A 21,403-nucleotide genomic window follows, 5' to 3' on the forward strand; every position below is an offset into this window, starting at 1 on the left:
CCAGTCGCCATGGCAACGCGCGGGGCTGGCCCGGCCCCGCCGCCCCGGTCCGCCCCCCCCGCCCGCGGGGCCTCCCGGGGCCTCGCCCTGAGCCGCCGCCGGGGCGGCCTGTGCCGCGGGGCGCGCCCGGCCCCGCCAGGCCCCTGCCCCCGGGCCACCGCGCTGCCGCCCGCTCCGCCCCGAGCCGGCGGTGTCTGGACGGGGCCGCCGCCCGGGGCCGCGCGGGGCCCGCAGCCCGGTTCAAAGGAGGAGAAGGCTGTCACGGGGCGGGCGCTGGCACAGGGGCCCGCATTGTTTGTGCAATGGTGTTTGTTCACAGGAACATCATGGGAGTCCCTGGGCGCTGGGCAGCGGCGCTGGGTCCCACCCGCAGAGGGACGCGGGCGCTCAGCACACGGGTCCGGTGGCGCGGGGCTGCTGGCGGGGGACCGGCGCTGCCGAGCGTCCTCCGTGCGGCGGGGCAGGGCTGGGGGGACCTTCACGGGCACACAGGGTTGTTTTTTCTGGGTTACTGGCAATGGCTTTTTAAAATTAGAAATAACAACACTGGCTTTTTTATATGCATGTAAAGAATTGCATGGACAGTGCAGTAACTTAAATCAAATTTAGGCAAATTACATGTCTAAAGACTAAGCCTGTGTTCATGTTATTGCCAGATTTTAACAGAAATTGGAAGGATCCTCACCTAGGGGGAATTAACAAAGCTCCACTGAAACGGTGTTAATTGATACCAGAGATTGGGCTGGGGCCAAACTGGTCAGCACGTTGGGGAACAAAGATCTGGCCCATCGTTTCTAACGACTCGTTAGCAGCAGAGTCTCCACGGCTGGTTCAGTTTCCTTCTAGTTCTGCTAATGCTCTTCTAAACCCAGAACAATAACAGAGCTGCTGAGATTTTGCTCTTTTAATGATTTTCAGCATTTTGCTTTTAGGTGGTGCAGAGTTCCTGTTGTACAACGATGTCCTAAGGAGTCAAGACTGGTGAGATGTTTTGTAAGATGGCAGGCGGTCTTGAATTTTCAGTCTGTTTTGGCTAAGCCTACGATTTCTGTTTTTTCTCTTAATAGAATTACCTATGCCTTGGGCATTTAAAAAATACACATTGATGTGGGCATAAAAAATTAATCCCAAATTGTAGATAATTGTTTAAGCTATCAGACTTGAGGCTTGTGGAGAAGAGTTTTCCCAGGACAAGTGTGTTTTCTATTAGGGTTGATATCAATCTGTCAGAAGATCCTTTTGATTTTCAAGTTTTTAGACTAAATAGTTGAGTAATACTTGCTCTGCTCTCCCCCACTCTTTCTTCCTTTTCCTTAAGAAAACACCCTTTTTATTGTTAGCAAGATACCTTGGAGTGCGTCCAGAAAATTGCTGCCTCTTTCTGTGGAAGAATAGAAATAGCTAGCTTTAGAGATGAGGTTATGTCGTGGAGAACTTTTATTGGTAATGCCTCAGAGTTAATTGTTGAATTCCCACGTCGAAAGCTTTAGCAGGGAGGTCTCAGCACCACTTTCCCCGGCCTTGCTTACGGGGAGCCCTGGTGTCCCAGTCGGAGCCGGCTACAAGCCTGTGTAAGAAAAGATTATGCTGATAACATATGGGAATTGCATTCGCACTGGAACAGATTCATCCCTGCAGCTGCACTCTCCTCTCTCTCATGTTTTCCCTGACCAAAATTACATGACTGGGGCTAACGGTTGGTATTTAACTTGCAGTATCTCTGTAGCTGTGGTTGTTTACTTGTGTATCTGATAACATACGACTCAGATTTTTTATTCTACTAATTTTTTGTTTCTGTATGACTCACAAGCTTTTCATCTGCTATTGATGCATCCTCCTGTTTCAATTTTTAGCTTTATTCCTTCTTTTTAAATTGGCTGCAGCGGGCCGCTGTCCATACTGTGTACCAGACGGGACAGGGGGGTTGGTGACAGATGCCAGGCCCGTCCCCAGATGGCCCCGGCTTCATCGACACGACTAACCTGACCATTGCTGCAATGAAATCATTCTGAATTTTATGTGGCCTCTTCCTTGTCAAAATCCCAGTGAATGTGGTTACGTGATGCCATCAGAATGACTCATTGCCATAATTACATATGTTCTGAGGGGTTATTCCCATTGTATTATTAAAAACTAGTGATGTTTGATTTTTGGCAGGGATTGTCTTCCTTGTATGATCTACAGATTTTGTCAATTAAATGAAGGAAAAATAGATTTCCAAGACTTCAGAACAAGACTGGACTTGTACTCAGAGCACTTTTTCGGTGCGGTATTGAGCTACTTTGTTTTATTTGACAGGATAAAGGCAACATCAGCCATCTGACTCTCCTCGTTGCAGCAATTCCCTGCAGAGCACAGGGACAGCAGTGGGTTTTTAGCTGGCCTTCAAAACCATCCCAGGCACGGCCAGAAGATACCGTAGATGGTTGATCACCCGGTAGTTTTCCCAGCTCTGTTCCTCAGGGGTGGGTGTTCAGGGATCCAGCTTTCAAGAGAGGCAGGCAGGGCTCCTTGGCAAAAGGCTCCAGGTTTGATGGCTCCTGAACAGGAGAAAACAAAGCGATCCCAGATCTCGGTGCCTTGGATCTGGAGTTCCCAAAATGGCGACGGAAAGCAACAGGGGAAAGCTGGAGGGAGGAGAAGATCGAAGTCAGGCAAAAAAGGCAAAAAGGTGAAACGGGACTGGGAGAGCGCGGGCCGTGCCGTGCCCGGAGCGCTGAGCCCTCGGCCCTGCGCCGCTCTCGTGGCCTCGCCAGCCTCTGCTTCGCCCGCTGGGCTCCCTCGCAGGAGTCGGGTGTTCGCTGGCAATCGGGGAGCTAAAGCGTCGCGTACAGACATTTTACTTTTGTGGTTTGATTTGAATAGTCGTGGAAAGTGACTTCTCTGGAAAGCAGCAGGTGCTGCCGGGTGTGTTAGTCCCGCGCGGCGCAGGAGCTGCCGGGGCTTGTCGCCAGCCGTGGCTGTGGCGAACGGTGGATGAGGCTCTAACCAGGCGTTTTAGCCTGTGCTGTAAATAACAGTGTATTATCTACTGGCTGCCTCTTTTCCACTAAGATCCTGCTGCTCTTCAAAAATCATGGAGATTCGGGCAAGCAGCTCCATCTAACCTATGGTTTGGCATTCACTTGGGTATAATATATTATCATGTATATAAATGCCATCGGCGTGATTTATTTATGGGGACTGGGTAAATACAGCTGGTATTTCTGTAATTTTAATAGAGGGTTTTTTTTAAAATGTTATGCCTAACATCTTTCTCTGTAAAGACTATTGACTTAATAAAAATCTGTAAATATATATAAAATATCCCTATTAGTGTTCTCAAACAGTGTAATCCAAATGATAGTATTAGGGATAACCTGTTTCACCATCCTACTCTATTTCCTTTAATCAAAGCTAAGATTTCTTCTGAGTGAGAAATCATTTTAACATAAACATGAACTAAAAAGTATATACATTGCCTCCATCTCCACGGGGGTAGAAAGCTAGTAAATTATTGTTTGAGGAGTATGCGTGCACACATTGAACTTGCCTGTGGCTGGTGAAAAATACAGATTTATATTACACAGAGGGGGTAAGAACATCATACAACCGACCTGGGTTTGGTGAAATTTGTCTGCTTTAGCTCCTAAATCTCAGCAAATGAGATCGAAATTAAACAGTTCCAAGCCGACGACTGTAAGCTGTTAATACATTATTCCTTCCCCTTTGTTCCCCATTACGTGGGATGAATTGCCCCAAAGCTGAGTAAACTGCCTAGAAACTATCCTGCAGGTTTTGAGTACAATAACCACCGGTTTGTCCAACAGTGAAAATGAAGCTGTTCTCTATGCAGCGGAGTTTCTGACAAGGCTCGGTCGGTCTGTCTGTCCGTCCAGCAGCTGGGAGGTCGGAGCCCAGCACCTGGATGTGCGCAGGGGCTGCAGCCGCAGCGTTTCCTGCCCCGACCCGGCTCCGTCGGGCTCCTGGGGAGAGGCTCGGGGGGTCCCGACAGTTTGGGTCAGTTGGGATTTGACTGCAGTTCCCATGAATAAAGCAGACAGAGCTTGTTCAGCAAACCCATTTATTTATTTGTTTATTTGTTTAAAGAAGCATATTTTACAGTGATGCCATGGAGCGAACACCACAACAGGTGTTACTGGGTGGGCTGAAAGAGAGCGTTCACCTGCACGTGAGTGAGGACGACAGCAACCTATCTAAGGAAATCTCCGGCCTGGACGGTTGAGCTCAGCATGCAAATCTCGTTGGTCAAAGGCAAAATGTTTCTAAATTCATAAATGAACCAGCTCTCTGGAAGTGGGAATAAGCACAGTTCTCGAGCTGATTTAAAAAAGAAAAGAAATTGGATTTATTTTTTTATATTTTCCTCCTAATTTTTCTAAAACAATTTAATTTTAAAATCACCCATACTGAAAAATCTTGGATTTTCTTAACATGCATTTTAAACTTGCCTTTGCCTTTCTCCCTTTTTCTTCCATTTTGCTATGGAAAAGGAAGAAAGAAGGGAAAAAGCTACAACAGAAAAGTTTGTCAGTTTTTCTAAAAAACTCTAGAGAGCTCTATAAAATAGGTTGTGTTGATTTATTATATGCAGTTTAGTTTTGAAATAGTTGTGCTAATATTGCCGTGAGTTACTGTAGGGAATCCAGTCAGTTAACGGAGCCTCCGTGTAGAAAACCTTCCTAATGCACTCTCTCTCTTCTCTAATCCTTGTTGAGAACTGGACTGAGATACTGCAGCAGGAGGGAGGAAGGAGTCGTTTATGAATTAGCAAGCTGAGGTTCACGAAAGGGTTACTGATTATTGCTGCTAAAAAGCGGAAGGGAAAAACGGTTCTGCTTACATGCAACGCCATGGCACAAACAACGTGCTTATCTCACAGACTAGCTGGGGCTAGAAAATAAAGTGAGATCGGATCTTTCAGCTGGGAGGCTTTCAGGAATCGTCTGAACATGATCCATAAACAACTCGAAGGATGACTTTTAAGAACCTCTTTCTCTCTCTGCTTGGTATGCTGGTCATTTATCATTGTGCTGAAATGGAATCCCCTTTAAAAGATGTAACGGCTTCTTGTTTACTTAAACACAAAGTGGATGATGGGCTGAAAGGTTTTGCTGCCAGCAGAGCAGTCATGGAGAGCTTGGTACAGCCCCGGAGCTGGAACAACCGTGCAGCTCCCACGTCCTGCGCTGGGCCCAGCAGCCCCAGCGGACGGGGCGAGGGGAGGGTTTAGGTCTCCGCTGCGGAGCCGAGTCCTGGGCGGGTGCCGCGAGCCGCTGGCTCTTCGCAGGAGAGGACCAGAGCAGCCGGGGGCTCTGCCGCGGTGTCCCCGCACGCTCGCGGGCTCGCTCTGCCCGCCAAAACCGCCGAGCACGGAAGGTGGAACGAAAGCGAGCGCAGCAGAGACCGTATTCGCCAGGTTTAGCTCTGGGGTGAGCCTTTCCCTGCCCATCACCTTACCAGGGAGCTACGGGCTTCAGCAGCACGTCGCTGATCGGCCCCGGGCATGTCTCTGGGAGCCGCGGCACCTCCCCTGGCCCCTCAGGACCAGGGGCTTTTGCTGAACTCTAGAGGAATTAAATGTCTGCACGTACTTATATCAAGGACGCACATTTTAAAATATAAGGGACACCGAGGGTGTGCCACTTCGTGACGCTGCCGAGGGCAGAGCTCTCCGTGCAGAGAAGGCAGCGCTCACGTGTGCCCCGCGTGGGTCTCCCCGGGTCCTCGTCCCGCACGGTCCTTGTCCTGGTCCCTCCGCCCAGGTGTCGGCTCGTGCTGAATCCGGGGAATTCCAGTTGGTGCCATGCAGACCAGTAGTTTCTACCAAACTTAAAAGTTTGCTTCTCTTCTGCAGAGCCCGAACTGTGCCTTCCCCCTCCCTCCTGCCTTCCCTCCTGCTACGCGCCTGAGCAGCGTCCGGGCGGACGGACGAGCGTGTCCCTGGCCCGGGATGGAGTCCCGCAGCTGTGACTGTACGAGCGGAGTCACAACGTTTCGGCAACCTGCGGTTTGTTGTAACCTCTCATTTTCTCAGTCTGCTGCATGTTAACTGGATCCTTCAGTGGGAAATTCCTCGGGGGCTCTGCAGAGCACAGCTGGGGTCCTGTGAGCACAGGACAGCTGATTTGTGGCTGCAGTGCAGCTGGCAACATTTTCTGGGATTTTCTTAAAGCTTTGGTGAGTTTCCCTTCCACAAGTGAGTCTCTGTCCTGTGGGACACCAGCCTCCATAGGGGCCAAGGCATGAACCACACACTCAGGAAGCTGGTTGTCATTTTGTTTTTTGTTTTTTAATTTGAAATAACTCTTTGAAGCAGATTCAGGGCAGATACCACTGACCTCTTACCACAAACGTTTAACATGTATTCGCAATGATAAAGTCATACAGCTTAAAACACAAAATAAAGGGTGGGGGGAAGAGAAAGAGGCCACTGCCTTTGTGTGAGTCCGGGTCCCAGGTCGGGGCAAGCGGCCATGCGGGTCCGGTCTCGTCCCTCTGGCCGCAGCTGTGCTGCGCTGGGGCCATGCACCTGGTCTCGGGTTGAGGCCTTTGGTCATGAAGTCTCGTGTCTGGGTCCTTTGCTGACTCGTACTCCCCCTCTCCTCCCCGCAGGGTCCCCCGCGGAGCCCTGGGGAGGTGGGCTCCCCTCCATGTGCGCTCCTGCTCCTCTTCTCGGCAGCGTCCTTCTGCGATCCTGGGCGGTGCGTGTGTGTGCAGCCTCCTTAAATATTGTGTATGTGGTTTCTGTCGGGTCTGTGGGTCAGTCTGGGAGTATATGTCTGTCTTTTTGGACATGTGTATGTGTTGAGTAGCAGTGCTCTGGTTCAATAAAGCTTTCATATACATAGCAGCAATGAAGTCTTGCCTTCAGGTGACGTAAAGGGGCAGCTACTGGGCAGGGCTAGCGGACGTCGCAGGGACCGCGGCCCCTCTCTGTTTGCTCTTCCTCTTCTTGGTGCCAGACTTAGCGTCTTTGGTGTCTTTCTGATTTCTGTTCCCATTCGCATTGTCTTGCTTTCCTTGCTCTTCCTTTTTCTTCTTTTTCCCTGCAGTAAAGCAAAGGGGCACCGTGAGGCTCTCCGGCAGAGCGAGCTGGCCCGCGGCCCGCTGCTCCCCGGGGTGGCCTGAAGGGCCTGTGCCCCTCCCCACGCACAGGGGTGCCCGAGAGCTGCCCTCTCTGCCAGGACGGGCTTCGCGCTGAGAGCTGTTGCCTAAATATAAACAGAGAAGAAGGTTCAAATCTGGATTTAGCTTTGTCGCTGTCGGTCTCCAGCAGAAGTGTTAACACTTGCATTTCTCGGCGGCTGCATACCAAGCCCCTTAGCTAACGCAGGCTGCTGTGTGCATCAGAGGAACAGATCAGCCCTGTCTGCCTCCCCCTGCCCGGCCGATTAATCCCTGCGCTCTTAGTCACCACTCAGAACCGGTTTCGCTCAAAACACTCAACCCAGCTGCAATCCTTGTCCATCCCATCAGAGGATAACCAAACCACCATTCATCCTGAACACACTCGAATTCCTGGGAAAATCACAGACCTAAGCATTCTGGTAGAGGCGACGGTGACTCCCACTGCCACAACACACGGGTGTGCACCGTCGGCTGCCCGGCTGCTCTCTGGCCAGAGAAGCTAAAAAGCCTGAAACTCGTGGGACACTCGGCGAGCTGTGGGGAGCACCACCCCCCCGGGGGGCTGTACCGCTTCCCCCCAGGGTAGCTGCCATCACGTCGTGCCCCCTGCACCGCAGAGGGGTGGTGAGATGTGCGGCGCGTTTGTGGTACCGGACACTTGGCTGAATGCTTGTGCCTGGCAAATAAAGGGTGCTGGGGGGCAAGGCATTGCGGGTCTGCTCACCTTCAGGGCACTGGCTCTTCTGCACAGTGCATCGCCGCACCTCTGTGGTGGCAGGACACAGGGACACGTCTCCGGAGGGAGCCTGCAGAATCCGCCGCGTTCGGTCTTCGTTGCCCTTCTTGAAGCCACAGAGCTTCCTCTTCTTGGAGCAGGGCCCCCAGGGCCCCCACTCACTCATTTCACATTGTGCTGCCAGATAACGAGAGAGGCCAGCAGTAATTCTTGTTTCTCTGTTGCTGCCTCAGGACTTCACAGAGCCCTTGCATCCCATCGCACCTCTCCCCCACTTTAGGCTTGAAGGGTACCTGCGTTTCCCCAGCAGCTCCCTGAGTTTTCAGGGCACCTCCTTCCTGGCCATGCCGCGCACTGACTCACACTTCACAAACGTGCAGCAGCAGCACTGGGGTGCTGCTCCCCGTCTGGGCTGGTTTCCAGAGGGCTCTGCCCTCTGAAGGGCTGGGTCTGGCCTGCACCGTCACCCACTCGACACGGGTACGATGAGGCATCATATCTGAGGGGTTTGTTTTATCCTCTAAACCAAACTGCAGCAATACAGGCGCCCGGACCCGACAGACACACAAACAGCTCAGTGAAAGGTGCCCGCGCGTGGCTTACCAGGACTGCTGCACTCCATGGTGCCGTTGGCAGCAGAGTAGCCTTCGGGGCATGTGACGTAACATCTCCCTTTGTGCAAATACAAACCTTCCTTACATTTTGTGCAAAAGTTTCGACTGAAACAGGACTCACAGTTCTCAATTTTGCATTCTGGGGAAAAAAAAACACAAAGCCGTCATGTAGTCTGACGTGAGCAGAAGGCTCAGGAAGCGCTTCACTGCTAACTGAAGTTCACACCTGGCTCCAAGGGCTCTGCCAACAGCCAAGGCAAGTCTCTGAATGTTCTGCCCGGCCTGGAGCTGCTACTCAGCTAGACAGAAGTCAGATGTCTTTGCACTGTTCCCTGGTACAGGACAGAGCCGCTGTGCTGCAGCTCTCACACGCAGGGTGCGAAAGGTTTGGGCTGGTGCTCAGCTTGAGCGTCAGGCAGCCAAAGTGGGACAGTGCAAGGAATAAAGTCCCGTATCAACCGCTCCAGCTGCAGCTACAGCACGGGCTGCAAAGAAACGGGGTTAGACAGAAATCTGGCCATGGGGGTGGTTTGCATGAAACTGCCAGGGAAGTGATCACATTTTTCCATGTCCAGCTTCTTTCTGGTGCTCTGGCTGAAAGAGGCAGCCCCAGACCAAGGATCTCGTTCAGAGACCTGCTTGGCTACAGTGAGCGGCAGAGGAGAAAAGAAAAGGCACTCGTGTGAGCAGTGCCTAAAAGCCAAAAGGATCTCCCTTCCCCTCCTTCCTCCCAGCCTGGCAGCCCAGGTAACAGCTTCCCAAACGTCCCACAAGATGCCACATCCACAGCAAAGTTACGCGGCACTGAGCATGCAGTGACGGGGTAACCCAGCCCTCAGGGGACCACTGGTCCATTACCACCACCTGCCCGCAGCACCGAGAGACCCGCAGAGGCTCTCAAAGACCGGGAAGGCCAAAACTCAAGTCAAAACCAGCCTGGAAGGGCTGGTGTGGGGGCACTGGATGCTTACCCACCCTCTCAGGGTGCTGTTGGGGCAGTATCTAGTGGCTGTTCCAAGGGAAGGAGCATCTCGGCCTGGGTGCTCAAGGTGTGTTAGCCACCAGCAGCATAAATTACAGGGTTATTCCCTGGGTAGGTCGCTGCTCTGCTCAGCTCTGCCGTCTCCCCTCGATGCAACCACAGCATCTCCTCTCGCCTGGCTGGAGGCGGCACCATCGCCTGCCAAGCACCACCAAGCGCCGCCGCCCTCCCGCGCGTCGCCCGCTCCCTCCCCACGGACTCACTGATGCACTTGTTCATGTCTGTATTGCGAAGGCCGAAGTATCCCAGCGGACAAGATGGTAGGCAGATCCCGATTTGCCGGATATCATTCCTCTCCAGAAGGATGAAGAGTTTGGGGGAACATCTCAGGCACCCGTTGAACTCGGAGCACAGGTCACAGCCTCTGGCACAGCCCTGACTCAGCTCGGTGCTAACTGGAAGAGCAGGAGAGAGGCAGCGGTCAGTGCTGGTGTGCATGGCCGGGCTCTGCCTGCACCAGCTTCGGCCCCAGACCCCGGCAGCACCGGCAGGAAGGGCAGGGACCAGCCGACGCGCTGGCGGCGGCTCCCAGCACCGCTCCGGCCGGGCGTTGTGGCCCCGTGCCCGATGTCGCAGCCCCCACCAACCCTGCACCCAGTCCCAGCCCCGTCTCCCCAGCAGCCCCCAGCACCCCTGCCCCGTCCGTCGGCACTGGGCAGACACCCACGAGAGACACAGGCCTGGGTGGGCCGGGGCAGCCCCTCCGTGTCCCCTCCTGGCACTGGTGGTGCCGCACCGCCGAGCTACAGCCACGCTGCGGGGCAAGCGGGGACCGGAGCTGTGTGGTGCTGGAGCAAAACCTGACTGATTCTGCGCTGCGCCTTGAGCCAGGCTGCGTCCCAAGCTAGATCTTGCTCTGACCCCGCTTATGTTAACGATATCTGGCAGTGCAGGAGATTTCACTGCCCCCAAAATAGAGATGTGTTCTCAACTCCTAAATTCAGTCCAAGAAAAATACTCAATCCCATGTCTTGAGAGTTTTCTGCTTTTAATTATCATATAAAATGCTGCTTGTTTTGAAACCAATAGCATTCTTTGCAGGCTAGAATGCAGGTTATTTTTATTAGTTTATTATGCAAGCAGTGTCCTTGTTTATAGAAAAGCTGTGTATTTAAAAAATGTATTCTTTTAAATACTGTCTTTACTACACTTCAAAAGCAAGCACAGAGCACCACAGTGTTCACATGCCAGACCCAGAGGTAAGAAAACTTTCCTCTCCCTTCACAGTGACCCGAGACCCCGGCAGCTCCCCGGCTGCCTGTCCCAGCCCCATCGCTGGGTCCACGGGCACTGCCACAGAAAATGAAACAGAAGCAGAGGGGTCCCCAGCCCCGCGAACCCTCAGTGCCCAGCTGCCAGGAGGGTTTGCTGGGTCTGGACTGGGACCTCCCCTCGGCATTTTGGGGATGCCCGGGGGGATCCGACCACATCTCTCCGGCAGCGCTGGGCCGCGGTGCCAAGCTCTGCCTCTACGGCAAAGGTGTAACCTGGGCCCTGGCTGGAAATTGCACTTTGTAGCATTAGCCATGACATCAAGTTTTCCTTGTTCTCACAGAGCTCAGCAGTGCCAATTTTAATAAAAAATAATTTTTATATAATTTAATTTAAAACAGTTTTAATGTAAAACAGTTCTAAAACTAGCTTATATAAATGAGGGCAAACCCATGTGGCTGCTCTTGTGCCAGCTCAGCCCGGTTGCCCTGCGTGTGCCCCGAGCTGGGAGCGGCCGGGGACCATCGGGGCCGGGGGGATAATTAAAACCCTGCACACCTCGGGTCGCCCCGTGGCCCAGCACCCCCGCAGCAGCTGCCCGGGGCAGAGCCTGCCAGGGGTCCTGTGGGACAGGGCGGCTGCAGGGGGAAGGACGGTGGGGTGGGAGCCGCATGCTCCCATCCCCTCCTTCGCCCGCTCCCTTCTCCCGGCAGGGGATGGCGGGGGGCTGCGGGGCGCAGGGCAGGACACCAGCTGGGTGCCTGCGGGGGAAGGCGGGCAGGGGCCTCGGCCATCGAGGCGCTGTGGGACAGGGGGAGGCCGACCCTGTCCTGCTCCGCACAGCGGAATCCTCCGGCCGCGTGCGCTGCCGTGGGCACCGGTTACCCGAGGGCTGCAGCCCTGGCTGGCCGGTCCCTGCCCATCTTCCCCCACCCAGCCTCTCCCCGTCCCTGCCCGGCGCTGTCTGCAGGGTTACTGGGGGCAGCTGCCTGCGGCTCAGGGCTGTGGCAGGTCCAGAGGGACAGGGCAGTGCTCGTCACAGGGCACCCCCGGCTCTGTCCCGCTCTCTGTGCTGGCAAACACATTCACCATCTGCACAAACCGTACAGCATCACGAGAAGTAGAGAAGAAAAGCGTTTCATACATACTTCGTCTTTGCCTCTTGCCCTTCACCACTTTGCTGCTGCCTGTTAGATCCATCGAGCTTAGAAAAACCACCACCACAAACAGTCCAAGCTGCATAGTAACTCTCCAGCGCTGCAGCCCCTCTGTCGCAGGGTGGTCGGAGGAGCCCGCTCCACAGCCGGGGGTCTCTCTGCTGCCGCTAAAACGTCTCGGGCGGGATCAGAGCTGAGAGTCTGTGCGCGGAGCCTGGTACGGGACCATATCCACAAACTACATCAGCCACAGCGAGCTTAGGTAGCAGGTAACATGGCTCTACCTTCATCCCCGTGAGGAGCGCAGGAGCTTGGCTCTAGTCCCATCGGGGGGCTCTGGCAGCGAGCGTTAGCTGCTTGCAGCTTCCAAGTGCACTCGCAGGAACTGCAAAGGAAGAGGAGAGCAGATTAACTCGACAGTTGACATGGCTCCCGTAACAGCTGGGCTCGGCACCGCGGCGGGCGAGCGCGGAAGCCATGGGGCGAATTGAGCAGGGGTGCAGGCAGCCAGCAGCAGCCGGGGTGGCATGGGGCAACCTCCAACCTCATCCACCAGTCACTGCATTGATTAATAACAGTTAGCACAGAGAAACGCCTAACGCAGCTTTGCCATCTGCTGATGCTGCGTACGGTTATAGCTCTAACTTGTTTAAAATAGTGCCAGTCCCCCTCGGCCGCCCCTCCTCGAGTAGCAGATGGGCTCTGCGGGCTGCCAGGCGCACAAGATGTTTCCCATCAAGTGGGCACCTCTGGGGCTGGTAGTCGAGCCAAGCAGAAAGCGAGCCTGCAGTCCCAAGCTGGAGACGGGGCTGTCTGGGGACGGGGCGGGATCATCCTGCGAGCTGCCCAAAACGCCGCGTTTCTGCTCGGAGGGAATTTCCAAACCTCCCAGCTCCAGTTCGCCCAGAGTGGCAGGGAAGGGTCAGCGCTGCCTGCGCAGGCAGAGGCAGTGCCAAGAAGGGCTCATGGGTCCCCGCACGGCCCCACCACTGGAGGAAGCCCAGCGTTGGGCAGCGGGCGCGGCAGTAAGGGCCGCGCTGCCCTCGCCAAGCCCAGTGTGTGTGGCAGGACAGGGCGACGAGACAGCGATGCCGGCAGGACTGGGCTCAAAACCAATTGCTCTACGTGAACTTGGAGAGCAAAGGGAAGCCCAGTGCAGCAGGGAATTGCCGGATGGCAGCCCAGTGCAGGGCCCCGGGCACAACCAGCCTGGGAGCTGCCACATGCCCCATCCTCTCCCTAGAGCATCTTGCTCCGGCCCAGCTCCGGGGGAGAGGCGGCGCGGGCAGGGCTGTGCAGAGCAAAGGGACCCAGGAGGTGGTTTTCTGCGTGCAGGAAGGGCGGTCTCCGGGCTGCACCAAGAGCTCTGGCACTGCCAGGGCCACGCTCTTCTCTCCGCAGCTGGCAGAGCGAAGCCCCGCCAACGGCTGCCATTGTGTGGGAATAAAGGCGACAACATTCACCCTGTGAAGTCAAATGAAACAGAAAATGGTTTTAATCCCTTTATAATAACTGCGCAATCGCCGATGCCCCAAATGGCCAGTGGCAACGGTGCTGGAACGAAGCCCGGCCGCAGCCCGTGCGCTGCCTGTGGGACGGACACGGCCCCGGGGGGCCCCATGCCCACCGTGGAGTGGGGGACCTGCCGAGGGGCCCCCGGCCAGAGCAGCCCCCCAACTCCAGCCCAGCTGTAGGGTGGTTACGGCTACGGCAGCAAAATACCTGAGCGGAGAGGGCTGCCCACAGCAGCGGCAGCGGCCTGGCAGCATCTTGAGCCAGCGGCCATGAGCCGGGTACTGCTGGGCCTCGCGGCAGCACGTGCCTCGACACCAAGACGTGCCCCGGCGTGGGCAGCTTTGGCTCACGCGTGCCTGGGGGCCGTCGGGCACTGCCGAGCGCTGCCGTCGTCCTCCCACCCCGATGGCTTTGAACTTTTCACCGTGTCCCTGCTGCGACTCTGCCGAGCGCTGCTGGGGCAGGAGCACAGCGCTCCCCATGTGCTTGTCGTTACAGCCCACAGCTCATCCACAGGATTTTCAAATAAATAATTAGTCGCTTGTGTAAACACCAACTTGTTCTGCACTTCCAAGTCTGTTTGCTGCAAGCTGCTTTATAAACACTGTCAAGTGCTTAAGCTGGGCTGTTGGGAGTGTTTACCAGAGCGGAGAGCTGTGCAGAGCGGGGGTCCCACCCCGGCCCCGCAGCCCCCCTCCACACCGCGCTCGTGGGCAGGGACCTGGGCACGGCACGGGGCTGCCCTGCGCGGGGTGAGGCAGCGCGGGCTGCTGGGCAAGGGGGGACCCTCCAGACAGTCGGCACGGCCCAGCCTGGCGCGCCGGAGCACCCTGGGGATGGCAGCTGGTGTGAGTGGTGGTACAGCGTGGCCCAAACTCTCCCCAAATTAGTGCTGAGCACCAGCTGCGCCGGAGGGGGCACAGTGCCACCGCCCCGGCCTGGCTGCCCCTTGTTTTTAATTACAGCGGCTTTGCAGGTGAAGCGCGTTCGCAGGAAGTACACGCTGAACCCGCTCTGCGTCCCGCCGTGTTTACACAACACTCACAATTTAGGCAAAGTCCCCTCGGTGCGGGGACGGCAGCAGGGATGTTGGGAGGGAGCAGACACAGCCCCGGCGTGCCAAGAGCCAGCGTGAAGCTCATGCCGCCGCCACACTCCCCTTCTCTCAGGGCTCGTTCCGTGCAAGGGCAGGGAAGTGCCATGGGAAACCGTGAGGCCACAACACAAACCAGACTAGCAGACACTTTTTCCTCCTCGTTTCCTTGCTTTTTAGCCCAAAGAGAGCCTGGGCCTCCAGCTACAGCTGCCCGCTCGGTGCAGAAAACCCACCAGGATCCCGGGTGCTGAAAGGCCGGTGCCGAGGTGGGTCGCAGGCACGATCCCCGTGTTTCCAAACCTCCCCGCAGGCACAGCGGCTGCAGCGGCAGCGCCGGGCTTCCAGCTCTGCCCACCCTCACCTCAGGACACAAATTATGATTCTTTCTGCTATTGCAGCCATCAGTCAAGCTCAGGTTGCTGCAAACAATTTCCAGTCTAAACATTAGCAGGATTTATGCCATTATCCCATCGACAGGAAGAATTTGGGGTAACCTGAATTGCTCTGAATTCATTTATGGAGAGACCTGGCCCCTGCATCTGAGATGACAGTAAGCCTTGTTTGCAATTCCGTCAGGATAAATTGGTCCTTGGGAGCTCCAATACAAGCCAGAAAATGTAAACCATCCAGATAATTTACCATTAGTCCTCCTACACACAAGGTGAGAAAGACCAACGTTATATCCCTGGGATATTCGAGACCTAATGCACAATAACTAAATTGCTGATATATTGCCTCTTGCTGAAGGAATCAGGCTATCCGTAATGTAAACGGGCTCTCCGAAGGTTTACTGAGCCTGGGAGAGAAGGACCAGATGCTTGTGCGAGGGCTGGAGGCAGGACAAAGCGCGATTCCAGCGGCAGCAGTAACGAACCCCCGGGAACCGCCAGCTGGACACCAGCTATGAGCGCGGGGAACGTGGGTGTCCAGGTGCTGCAGCTGGACAGAGAATTTGCGTTTCACCTCGGTAGTCTGTTCTGGGGGGCAATAACGCAAGGAGACCGGGTTTCAGAATGTCTTTGCCTGGAAGAAGAGTCTCGGTTTTGCAGGGTTTCACCTGGGTTTCTCTCCCAGCCCCGCACCCGGCAGGCTCAGGTGCAGGGGGTGAATCGCCCCGAGCTCTCCCCAGCCCCCGGGCAGGCAAAGGTCAGCTCGGGGCGGGGGGTGTTTATGGCAGCAGCCAGCCCCACAGTGCTGGCAGATTCCCCAACCTGCCTTTGTGTAAAGGTTCAACAAGCCCATCAAATAATGATAATGGCACCCGGATATTGGAGGCACCAGGAGGGGAGCGGGAGGAGGAAGAGGAGGAGGAGATGAGAGCGGGCTGCTAAGGAGAGCAGGGCCACACGCGAGGTGGGGCCTGTGGGGCGTGCGGTGGTCGCTCCCGGCACGATGAGCTGCTGCCTGGCATCGGAGCCAGCCAGAGCCAGGCTGCAGGGTGACAAACCCCCGTGGGTACCGGAGGGGAGACAGAGGAGGCTACGCCGGGGTGAGGGGACATGCTCCTGCAGACCAGCAGCAGGACCAGCCGTCCCGTCCGGGGGTGGCACCGCTCCCTGGCACCCACCCAAGCCCCGGGGCCAGCGTCAAGCAGCGGTAGGATGGGGCGATGCTGGCGCAGCACCCTGCACCCAGAGACACTGACACCACCATGAGCCCGCCACCCCCTCCCCGGTCCAGCCCTGCCCTGGAGAGCGGCCGAGCTGCTCCTGGGCACGGCTGAGCCTCTGCGGGTGGGTGTCGCCAGCTGGGGAGGAAGCATCGTTCAAACAAGAAGCGCACGGGCGCGTTGATCCTCCCTTGGCCAAAGGCTCCTTCCCTGGGTCCCCACTGTGGCTGTGCAGTTCCCCGGCCTGGCGAGGCGGCCGAGCCAGCGGGCTCTGAGGTGCAAATCATCCCTCGCTGCCCCAGCGCCTGCCAGGAGACGCGGGTGGCAGGAACCAGCCCCGGGGAGGCGAGTGCCTCATCCAGGCACGGTCACAGACCAGCACCAGCACCGGCCTTGGCGGGCAGCAGCAAGGAAAGGGGCCAAGAGGGGAGCACTGGAGAGCGGCTCGGTGCCGGCCGCCTGCCCCGCGCCAGCTGCCTCTGCACAGGCACCCTCCGGGCAGGAGGCAGTGGGTGAGGGCTGCAAGGAGCACCCGCAGAGCACCCACAAGCTGGGGTGCTGCAGGACCAGCAAGACCAGACACCCCGTCTGCCCGGGCACTCCAGGCAGCTCGTTTGGCCCTGCGGTAGCATTTTTCCAGGCACACAGAGATGTGTCCACGGTGCTGGGGCTCCCCAAACCCGATGTCTCTGCTCTGCCCGCACCGTCCTGCCTGCGCTGGGTGACCCCCACGGCCGGAGCTCCCTGCCTGCTCTGCCAGCCCCACAGCAGAAGAGAGGCAGCGCGGTGCTGCAGGCAGCGGGGTTGGGGACCCCTGTTCTCTTTGGGAAAGTCTCTCTCCGTCCTCCCGAGGGGTGTTTTCCTGCCAGCAAGGCAGAGCCGTGCTAACGCCGCGTGGGCAGCATGGTGAAACCCTCCATGGAGGAAGGTCCCACACACGCAGGCTTGGCCATCGCCACTGCCACAGGGTGTCTCACGCGCCTCCAGCCAGCAAACATCCCTGCACATGCACATGCAGAGCCACTTTGTTCTGCTTAATCCTTGAAGCAATAAAAGAAGGCTGCATTAAGTCAAATTTCCGAACCAGAAGGTCTTCATTTGATATTATATCCGAGTGCCAAGTTCTGTAAAATCCCTAACCCATAAACTTCACTGAAAAAATAAAATAATAAAAACCAATCTGGCAGCAGAGTTCTCCACAGCATTGTTGAGGTCTGACTCCTTCCACCAGCTTCTGCACTGCATTCCCCGGATCTGCGGAGCCGTGCTGTGACCCGCTAATGGGGAATACGCCGAGGAGAGGCTCCTGCCCGCGGCCGCCCCTTGCCCCGGCCGGGCGGAGGGGTTGCTCCGGGGCTTGGCCGCAGCAGCCCCCCAACCTCCCCGCCAGCTCCAGCCCCCGGCTCCGCTCGCGCCTGGTCCTCGCCCGCCCGTGCAGTGCCCGGCACAGTAGCTGCTCCAAGTAATGCTGCGACTAACAGTGCCACAGGCCTCTCTCCAGGAGCGCTTGTGCTTCAGCATTGTAAAACATCAGGAAATTTTTTACTGGGGGATTTCCATTATCCTCTTGCTCGCACAGAGAGGCGGCATGGTCTGGAGGAGAAGGAAGCAGTGAAGCCCTGAAGCCGACTGCAGGCTCGGTGTGTGCTGCTTTCCACAAAAACAGAGCAGCATCTGAAAATGCACTGGAGTCGTCCCGGCAGGCAGAGCTCCGGTACCGCAGGCCGGGAAGCTGCCGGGGATTTAGCTGCGGTCACTGAAAAAGCAAATCTGTTTCTCTGAGGTACAACTTCAGGTAGGTTTAAACCTTTTACAGCTCAGTAACTCACTTAGCAAATGCCAACCAGGGACAAAAGGCACTAGAACAGCAGCAACCAAAGCAAATTTCAGATGAGGAATTGCAAAACAGTCCATTTCAGAGCAACGCAGACCAGGGCACTGAAAACCTCACTCTTCCATCAAAAGGGCTCCTCAGCAACACTAAAGGCCCTATTGCCATGCAGGGACGTGCTCAGCAGATTCCCCGGGAGGTGCAGGGCGGACACACACCGTGTTAGCGTACAGCCCCCGCTCCCGGAGACCCGGAGCAAGCAGGGAGCGGGGGGTCTGATGCAAAACGGGAAGCACAGCCAGGGCTGCGAAGGCTCTCAGCCTCCACAGCCAGCACAGGTTCAGCCCATACCCAGTTCCCCTCATTTCAGTGTAAATGTGTCCAAACAAAGGCTTCCAGCAACCTTCCACAACTGACTCTAAATGCAGGCTTTTTAAAAGCAATTCCCAGAGCTTACAGGAGCCCAGTGAGGCACAAGCCGCTGTGCTCATCAGCTTCTCCAGGCAACTGCAGAGCCGAAGCCCGGGGCAAAGACCCTAAACAGCACCTGGGGTTTTCTGCTCGGCGTGTGCGAAGGAAGCATCTGCCAAGCGTGACCTTCCTGCAGGGATTCCCGGTGCACAGACTCTCCCACCGAAACGTCACTGCCTGGGAAACCTGAGCCCTGCAGAGCCAGGAGCAGCACTGACCTCAGCAGCACAAGGAAACACAACTGGGGGAAAGAACCAGCAGCCTTGGCTTTGGCCATGGGGCAGGACAGGGCGCTCGCCTGGCGGGAGGCAGCGGGGAGGGCGGCCTGAGCTGCCTCCAGACCCGCGTTGCTGCAAGCCCGGTGCAAGCACGTGTGAGTTCTGTCCTTTCGAGGGGTGCCAGCAACCTGCACCACCAGGACAGGGGGACCCAGCTCTGAGCTCTGCGGAGCCTGGCACCGTCTGGGGTGGTTTGCAGCAAAGGACATCCTGCAGCCGGCCCTTGCGAGCGTGGGGGGAAGCTGCAACCCCAGAGGATCATCCTCGGAGGCAGGTTGGTGGTGGGCGCGGCTGGAAGGCTGCCTCTGTGTGTGCCAGAGTCTCAGGCAAATATGGGCACTTCCATCCTCAGGGAGTCGACAGGTCGCCCTCACGCAGCCCCGGGGAAGGTGTCTCTGCCAACCAGTCCCCGCCGCTCCCGGCTGCGTGGTCCCCGCTTTCCCTCTCCAGGGCCATCCCCACAGGCCGGGGGGCTGAGCTGGCCCCCAGCTCTGGCGTTCAGTGCAGTCTTATGGCCCTGTAGTGCAGGCAGAGAGGTGCTCTGCCAGCTCAGGTCTAGCTTAGGCGATGGAAACGTTGGGTTTATGCTCTGCTTTGCTGCTGCCCACGCACACCGGCATGGCCAGTTTATTTCGGCTGCTCTCAGGGGGTCACATCGGTGCCCTGGCAGTCCGGGAGTGGGTGCCCCTGCACCCCAGCTCGCTCCCTGCCGTGTCCCTCAGGGTGGTGCTGCTGCTCTCACAGCAGCCGCACTGGGGCCAGGGAGCTGATCCAGCTGAAACGAGCCTTTTTTCCAGGGTGGTTTCCAGGCATGTCGCAGCGCCGGCGTTCCCAGGCCCGCAGCGCTGCCGCTGTCCTCCCACCCAGCCTCTGCGGCCCTGGCCCTGCAGCGGGGATGAGGTGGTCGGGCAGTCAGGAGCTCACCTGCTCCAGGGTCGTGGGTGGCCTTCAGACAAAATCATTCCAACTGGAGAACGCTCCACGCAGATGTTTTACTGGAAGTGCTGGGTCCCCGTGGGATCTCAGCACAAATCTGGCCCCCACAAACAACGCCGTAAGCACTGCCCCAGGTTCACAGACCTTCAGGTAACAGGGTTTTTTGCACTGGTACCCACTGACCCCTGTGGAGGAGAGTGAAGGCTCCATGCCTGCCATGCCGTGCAAGTTTTGCTTCTGCCGGTATTACCCTGTTTTAATGCCTCTTACTGTAAGACACCCCTTCAAACCCAAAGCGCATCACCTGAACCCCCCCCAATGCATTCCCAGGGCCATTCAAGGGAACGCACGTGCCTCAACCTACAAGAAATCCCAGCAGTCCAGGGGTGGCCGTTCCCCAGTTGCTTGCACCCCCGTCTCCCAGCACCCCGGCTCAATCTGTGCGGAGGACCGGGAGGACGGAGGCTGGAGTGTCACCTTGACCCTCACCCTCGCTGGAGAGCCGCGTCCCTGCCCGGCCAAGGGAGCACGCTGCGGCGAGCACCGAGCCCTCGCTAACCCCCAGGCTCGGCAGCCCAGCTCCGAGATCCAGCAGCACTTCCCCTGTGCATCAGCACTGGGTGTTAACACGGACCTTTAATTATTACCATGATTGCTGTTAACCATTTCCCCACTGATCCCCTGTCCGAAAACCCAGGGAGTACGTACTTACCCCGCGCCCTCCGGGTGTCTGCCGTGCCCCCATGGGTGCCGTCCTCCGCAGGAGGCTGGGTTAGGCACAGCCACCACAATACTGAGACAGCAACTGCTTAACTGCCTCGTCCCCTCATCGCTCAGCTCGGGCACGCTCCTGTCTCTGGAAGTCAGTGGGAAAGCAGGCAGGGCACTGCAGCCCGCTGCGCAGCACTCGGCGTCTGCGCTGCGGCCGGTGGGACCCCGGGGCTGCTCCAGTATCAGCAACAAGCTCCAGCGAATGGATCAATATTGCGACTAGCTCTGCTTCCCGGGTCTGGGAAGGTAAAAGAGTGGCAGGGGACCGCGCACAGCAGCCCAGCTTCCCTGCAAAGCCCCACGCACCTTGGGGGTGGGGGAGACGGGGATCCCAACAGATCGTGCTGTGATTTCTCACAGCTTTCATTGTCTGAACTCATTATCCACATTGCACAAGGCAAACCCGCAAGTCGGATGCTGACAAGGCTTGCGTTCCTCATTAGCAGCCCACATTGCAAAAGCTTCATCTAAACAAACATGCATTCTGAAACCCTTACCTCTGACTTGTCACTCCCTCATCACTGCTGAAAAGACTCTACTGGTTTCTCAGTTTTAAAATACTACAAGACCAACTACAAAAATCCTCGGTTCCTCCAGAGAAAGTTACATGAACGTTTCTGTCAAAAAAAATGAAAAATATATTCATGGCGAGTTCATGGAGAAGTCTGGTGCGTTTGGGTCTGGGTATTTTGTTCACTTGTTTTTTAAAGCAGGTTTCTAACAGCTTCCCAGGTTTTGCGCAGAGAAACAAACCCTTCTGTGATGTGCAGGATTTCAGCTCGTAAAGATCGCCCAGGCTAGTTCATACTCCATCAGCCCACGCTGCTCCCTGCGTATGCAAAGCAGAAAGTATGTGATCATATCAGAGCAATTTGCACATTAATAAATCCTGGTCTCAGTGCCGTAGACTCCATCCCCATCCACTGGGTAGGGGCTTTTTATTATTATTATTACCAGAGTATCCAGCTTTGTAAAGGCATCTAGTGCAAACTCCTGCATGAGGG

At 56.5% G+C, this 21,403-nt stretch overlaps 1 protein-coding gene and 2 long non-coding RNA genes across 3 annotated transcripts; 2 read left to right on the forward strand and 1 right to left on the reverse strand.

The window, feature by feature from the left end:
• Positions 1-239: 239 nt before the first annotated feature.
• LOC141954584 (uncharacterized) lies at positions 240-3,293 on the forward strand. The gene is made up of 2 exons (XR_012632211.1): positions 240-1,696; positions 2,299-3,293. It is a non-coding gene; the product is annotated as an uncharacterized LOC141954584 (long non-coding RNA).
• Positions 3,294-4,863: 1,570 nt separating this feature from the next.
• Positions 4,864-6,853, forward strand: LOC141954611 (uncharacterized). Its single transcript, XR_012632215.1, has 3 exons — positions 4,864-5,009; positions 5,858-6,010; positions 6,616-6,853. It is a non-coding gene; the product is annotated as an uncharacterized LOC141954611 (long non-coding RNA).
• Positions 6,271-12,047, reverse strand: RSPO1 (R-spondin 1). The gene is made up of 5 exons (XM_074894295.1): positions 11,884-12,047; positions 9,727-9,918; positions 8,471-8,620; positions 7,856-8,044; positions 6,271-7,049 (listed from the first exon to the last, which is right to left on the reverse strand). The coding sequence occupies exons 1-5, from the start codon at positions 11,975-11,977 to the stop codon at positions 6,892-6,894; spliced, it is 783 nt and encodes a 260-aa protein (XP_074750396.1). The 5' UTR covers positions 11,978-12,047; the 3' UTR covers positions 6,271-6,891.
• Between the last annotated feature and the right edge of the window lie 9,356 nt (positions 12,048-21,403).

This window comes from Strix uralensis, chromosome 25, assembly GCF_047716275.1.
Source record: "Strix uralensis isolate ZFMK-TIS-50842 chromosome 25, bStrUra1, whole genome shotgun sequence".
Classification (NCBI taxonomy): Eukaryota; Metazoa; Chordata; class Aves; order Strigiformes; family Strigidae; genus Strix; species Strix uralensis.

Excerpts from the sequence above, each read along its gene's own strand:
- RSPO1 (XM_074894295.1), bottom strand. The coding sequence starts at position 11,977 with ATGCAGCTTGGACTGTTTGTGGTGGTGGTTTTTCTAAGCTCGATGGAT. Across the intron at positions 9,919-11,883 it reads GGGCAAGAGGCAAAGACGAA|TTAGCACCGAGCTGAGTCAG; the intron begins GTATGTATGAAA and ends CTGCTCTTCCAG. Across the intron at positions 7,050-7,855 it reads GAAGAGCCAGTGCCCTGAAG|GGAAAAAGAAGAAAAAGGAA; the intron begins GTGAGCAGACCC and ends GCTTTACTGCAG.